Source organism: Formica exsecta, unplaced genomic scaffold (genome assembly GCF_003651465.1).
Source record: "Formica exsecta isolate Colony F162 unplaced genomic scaffold, ASM365146v1 scaffold201, whole genome shotgun sequence".
In the NCBI taxonomy this organism is placed as follows: Eukaryota; Metazoa; Arthropoda; class Insecta; order Hymenoptera; family Formicidae; genus Formica; species Formica exsecta.
Window position 1 is genome coordinate 1876576 of NW_021849308.1, and position 5583 is coordinate 1882158.

At 42.6% G+C, this 5583-nt stretch overlaps 1 protein-coding gene across 4 annotated transcripts in view; it reads left to right on the forward strand.

Moving 5' to 3' along the window:
• The first annotated feature begins 12 nt into the window (after window positions 1–12).
• LOC115234608 (disintegrin and metalloproteinase domain-containing protein 10) overlaps window positions 13–5583 on the forward strand; it is a 117784-nt gene continuing 112213 nt past the window's right edge. For all 4 annotated transcript variants that reach the window (XM_029805794.1, XM_029805795.1, XM_029805796.1 and 1 more), the window contains exon 1: window positions 13–918. In XM_029805794.1, coding sequence (XP_029661654.1) covers window positions 849–918 — 70 coding nt within the window. In that variant the 5' untranslated portion in view covers window positions 13–848. The remainder of the gene's footprint in view (window positions 919–5583) is intronic.

Consider the following 5583-nt stretch of genomic DNA (forward strand, 5'->3'; position numbering starts at 1 on the left):
CGTCGCCGTCGTCGTCGTCGTCGTCGTCGTCGTCGCGCTGCGCGTGAAGGAACAAACAACGGCCGTCAGCTGTTCGCGTGCGAAGGACGAATTCACGGATTGTCGTCGACGCGGAACGGAGCGCCGTGAAAGCGAGCAGTGAAGGAACGAACGAGCAAACGAGCTCCAGCCAGCTGAAGTTAGTCGCGAGACGACGAGGGGCGGAACAAGTTGGTAGTGCGCGTGTGTGTTAATCGGCGGTGGTCGTGCGAGTGTCCGCGTGCTAGCGTGATCTCGACGGGGAAAATGATGGCGTAAACCTCGTCGTGCTCCGGAAACGACGGAGAGAGAAAGAAAGAGAACGAGAGAAGAGGCGGAGGAGGAGAAGGGAGAAAGAGAGAGAGAGAGAGAGATAGAAGAGACGCGCGCCGCGTTCATATTCATCCGTGGCGGCCGTCGTGTCGAGCGCAGCAGCCGATCGTCCGTGTCCTCCGTCGTCCACGTCGATTACACATCGTCGTCGCCCGCGAGCGAGCGGAGCGTGACGCGCGGAGCAATTCGCGTTCTTCGTCATCATCGTCCTTTCCGTCGTGCGATCGAGACATCGTGCGCGGTGGTGTGTGCAGTGTTGGAAGGCAAGGAGAAAAACAAGTGTAAAGAGAAAATAGTGCTAAGGATTTATAACGCGCGTCCTCTCGTCGTTCCCTCGTCGTTCCCTCGTCGATCCTGTTGCTAGCGATCGCGCCACGTCGCGTCACGCCGTTTGTTTTGTATTTACGTGTTCGCGGATACTCGCGAAGGTGGTGCCGATCGACGCCAGGTAGCCAGCGCGGCGTGTCCTGACTGCAGCGAGGGATTATAGTGTTACGATGATCAGTGACACGTGCGGATACGTTCTCTTCCTGCTGCTGCTGTTGCTGGTTCCCTACATCGAGAGCGGTGAGTCTCAAAATACTCTTCATTTTCGACAATGCAAAGCGTCTTTTGCGTTTCGCGACAGGACGCGACTTGCGTGCGTGTATGTATGTATGTATACGGTGCGTAGTTGCGTACGTACGTTCGTGTGAATACTTTCGATGTGTGCGACGTCCTTCTGTGCGTGTATGCGTCTCTCTCGTGAATCATCCTTTCACGAAGAGCCCGCTTGTCGCGTGTTTGAACGCGTCTCTCGAAAACGGTTGAGCGAGATAGTGGCCGCGAATATACGCGCCAAGAGAAATCGTATTACACAATACATATGTTTTGCGCAAAATCTTGCGCATTTGGAAATTTAGTTTCTTTGAAACATATATACGAGAAAAATATTCAATTCGTCATATTCGAGGAATGACATTGTTTAGTTCCGATTTTGATACTATGCACGAGACACGTTATTACTGCACTCCTGTTCGCTTCCTTTGTTTGAAAATTGTTTTCGTGAGAAACTTTTTGTTGCACGCGAATTTTCAGAATTTACAGAATTCAAAGTGAATTTTTAATAAATATTATTGCCTCTCTATGATATAAAAAATTATATATAATATATTGTTTTATTGATTAATTGAATATATAATAAATAATCGAATTTATAATTATTTCGGGAAATATTTGTTTTATCTTTTCCCGTATTATAATAGAAATTATTATATCTACGCGGATGTGTACGTAGTTTCTTTTATTTAAAGTAAATAAAAAGAGTAAACATTGATAAAGAACGATATATCCAAAGCAATATAAAATTTTTGTTTGTATGACTTGTAACACATACACACACATATATTTTTGATTTATATGTGAACATACAATATATGGGATCTATAAAAGTAACTAATTGCAAATTTGCAATGGCACGATTACAAAGTCGATGCAATAAATCACATAGAAAATATAAGGATAAACAAAATTGTAAAAAAATATATAGAAAATATACGTAAAAAAAAAATAGATAAAAACAAAAAGTTTCTACAGCGTTCGATTCGAAACTGAACTCGCATCTGCGTTATACTAAATCATTATGATAACATTATGTAAATTAATCAATCCCTATTTTTGGAGTCAATATATGCACACCGTTCTTATCTTGTTCAAACTCTTCGACACAAAGATGATAAATCTGTTTCGCGGTATAATAATATCGATATCGCACGCATACAATTTATTAAAGAGACAAGAATGTGTTTTCTCAGATGTCAAATATTATCATATCGGTTGTTTACTTTTTTCTCTCCTCGCGCTTTTCGTTGCGATATATTCCAACTACAAAAAAATGAGTTACCGGTCTTTCCTTTGATCATACCTATTGTGTACTTTATTAGGAGGAAATACGATGCATTGCGTCATCATTTCCCGGAACTTCGAGTTGCATCGGAAATGCCGCCGAATATAATCCTAAAACGAGTCACAGACGAGAAACATGAATCATCCTGGTAACCAAATAATTTTCCGTGAATAATCCGTAGTTCCTCTTACAGTCCCGTACTCTAATAGATTTATAATATATATTTCTATGTGTCATCCGAGACATTGTCAAGTTTTAACGTTTGACACTCGTTATAATTTTCATGACAATTCATTGTTTCATTTAGGATTAATATAATTCTTTATAATGTATTGTCTTTAGATAAAAATTTAATTAAATATAATGAACGATGCTTCAATTTTGAAATGTTTTAGACAACTTTAAAAGGCGGAAAAGTAATTTTGAATTATAAAATACCACTGTGACAACATTTATTTTGAATAGAAATATCCAAGCACCTGCGCGTCTTTTATCCTCGAACTTTTTTATGTTTAAATGCAGATAAAGAGAGTTAATTCTTTACGATCCTGTATTAAACTGTAGGCAAGACGCAGAATTTTACAACACGTAAATGCAAAATGTGAAGTAGCGAAAATAATTCGGACCGCGATGTGCAATCCTGCGCGGCAATTGTTGCAAGACGATTGCGAAAGTTTTCTTTCCCTCTCGTGCGCGCATCGCACGAGATGTGATGTGAATGGCCCTCGACGGAAGTCGTAATCAGCGAATCACCGGCCGCGTTGGACGATAAGTTATACGTCGATGTGCTCGCGCGCGCGTCATCGTACTATTTACGATAATGGGGAAGATTAAAGAAAACTCTTGTATTCGCGCGAGATTTCCACCGACTATATCACGCCGAACATTTGTGAATCGTGAATGTGTGTGTGGGAGGATCTTATCCCGTTAGCTATATTAACGATACGCGAACGCGAGATTAGATTTCTCGCGGCGATCGTAAAATCCTCGATTAACACGCGAAATGATATAACGGGTTTTTAACGTTATTGCGTTGCTTCGTCGAGAAACATCGCCGTCTCTTTGTTACATAGTTTTGTCGCATTCCTAAAGCAGACGATCATCCGGAAGTGTGTTCGCGCATGTAAGAATCTCGCATGTACGAGACACTCGTATTTCAAAGGATCTCGCATGTGCGGGGACTCTCTTGGTTGAGCGTGCCGAGGTTCTCGCGTTTGCGAAGGACTTCGGGTGCGCGAGGATTCAGCATTTGTAAAGACCACGCTCGCATGGTGGGAGCCTTCGCGTGTGTAAGCAGCTTTTATATACAAACGGCTTTGCGACGATAAGAGCGCGCGCACGCGCGCGAATATGCTTCCCGCTCGTTCGAAAAACGGTGATCCAGAATCGCCGACGGAACGAATATACACGACACATATATACGGTGTAATATATCATACTATAACGCGCGATATTTCTTCCGGAGATGGAAGCGAGACGTCGTCGCTCGCGCGACTCCTTTCTTATCGACTTTAATTATCATCGATTTCCCCCTCCCTCTACCACTTCGCTTCCTCTCGCCTCTCGAATGCGAAACGCGAGTTCGTCGCTTCACGGAAAATCGTCGGGCTCTCCGGTTAATGAAAATCTCGCGGAAAATAAAGGAGAAAAGGCACTTCGCGCGATAAGTTCTCGCTCGAAATCCTTACTTTGAGAGACAAACAGAGAGGAGGAAGGGAAGAGAGAGAGAGAGAGAGAAAGAGAGATCGAAAAATTGCTGGTTCGAGCAAAAAGCCGCTTTGGGACGTTGCATTGTGTCCGGAATATGAAGATGGAGTTAGGACGGATGACCGAGTCATTTCATTGTCCCGCGAGTAGCGTATCTCTCAAGGACAAAAGGTCGGGTTTTCTTTTGCGGACTTTTCAATTCCTCGGTGAACCACATCCTCTCGTTTCTCGCCCCCCCCCCCCTTCACCTCTGGCAAACTTACTTCGCGAGATATCTTCAAGCGGGGCACGTTACTGCCATCTTCATCTCGAAAGGTTATACCGCGGCGAGAGATACCTGAAGCTCCCGTCCGCTCGAATAACGTAACTCAGAAGTCGAGAGACGCCGCCTTTTTCACGTGATGGGAATTATATTTCCTCCCCGCGTAATTACGCGCGAGGACGACTCGTTCGCAGACGCGAGAGAACTTCGTCGAACGAACTTGGACCGTGGAATTAATTCGCGTCATTGGTAATCCCGCCGCCGTCGTCGCCTCTCGAAGATCGAGCTTAGTTTAGTCACAGTTTCTGATTTCTAACGTAATCAAGCCGATATTGCGCCCATGATCGCCGTAACCACACGCCGTATTTGGGACTTCCATTATTCCACGCCGTGTTACGAATGGATCTGGAGTTTAACCCAGACAACGTTTTGCGTTCAAGGTCTGCCGTGTTTATTAGCAAGTGTTTCAGATCTCACTGTGTATGTATTCGACCGATAATCGTGGATTCTCGCGAGAACAATGTTTCGGTACATTTTATGTCTTGGAACACAAAGAGTTCTGCCTTTCTTTCTCCCTTTTTCCTTTTTCTTCTCTCCCTTTTTCAAAAATTTACGTCATTAACCATCCATATGCTATATACATGCTTTAGCAATTACGTCACAAGCTACTTACGTGCGTTAAACTAAGCAAGGAATGAGTAAGGAGTAATGAACGCGCTTGTTCTTGAAAGAAGAATGTGATCGGTTGCGTCACACGTCGGCATTGAATTTTGATATTAAATTCTGACGCATACCTCTTTCGGGTTATCAACAAGAGTCTTTTATTTTTACAATTGTTTTGTATTTTATATAGTTATTTGTACTATTTGTGAGAAATGTGATAATATATAATTTGCAAATAAAAATTGACAATTTTTATAAGTTGATTATTTAATAATTGAGGCATATTTATGTAAACTATAATTATTCTTACAAACTTTTATATTAAAAATGATTACATTCAGATTTAGCAAAATCTCAACAGATTTTTAAAGATCTCTGTTATCGCATAACCATTATTGTATTAATATTTACACTTTTTAATCTCTACCGCATTGCTCAGATAGATTCTGTTTAATTAAGAGATTAACTGCCCTAATAGCACATCTCTTGAGAGAAAGCTTTTATTGAAGCCATGCTTGCTTAATGCTAGAAGGCGCTTGCCTTATACGATATTTAGCGAGATGAATTTTCGCGAGAATTCAGGAGGGGAAGGGCGGATCGCGGCTGAGCGGGGGTTTCCTCGGGGAATTCGAAATTCCGGGAGACTCAAGGGGGGATCTTACCCTCGGGGTTATTCCGTATTCAGTGATATAGGTGGTCGCCGCAAAACTTCCCA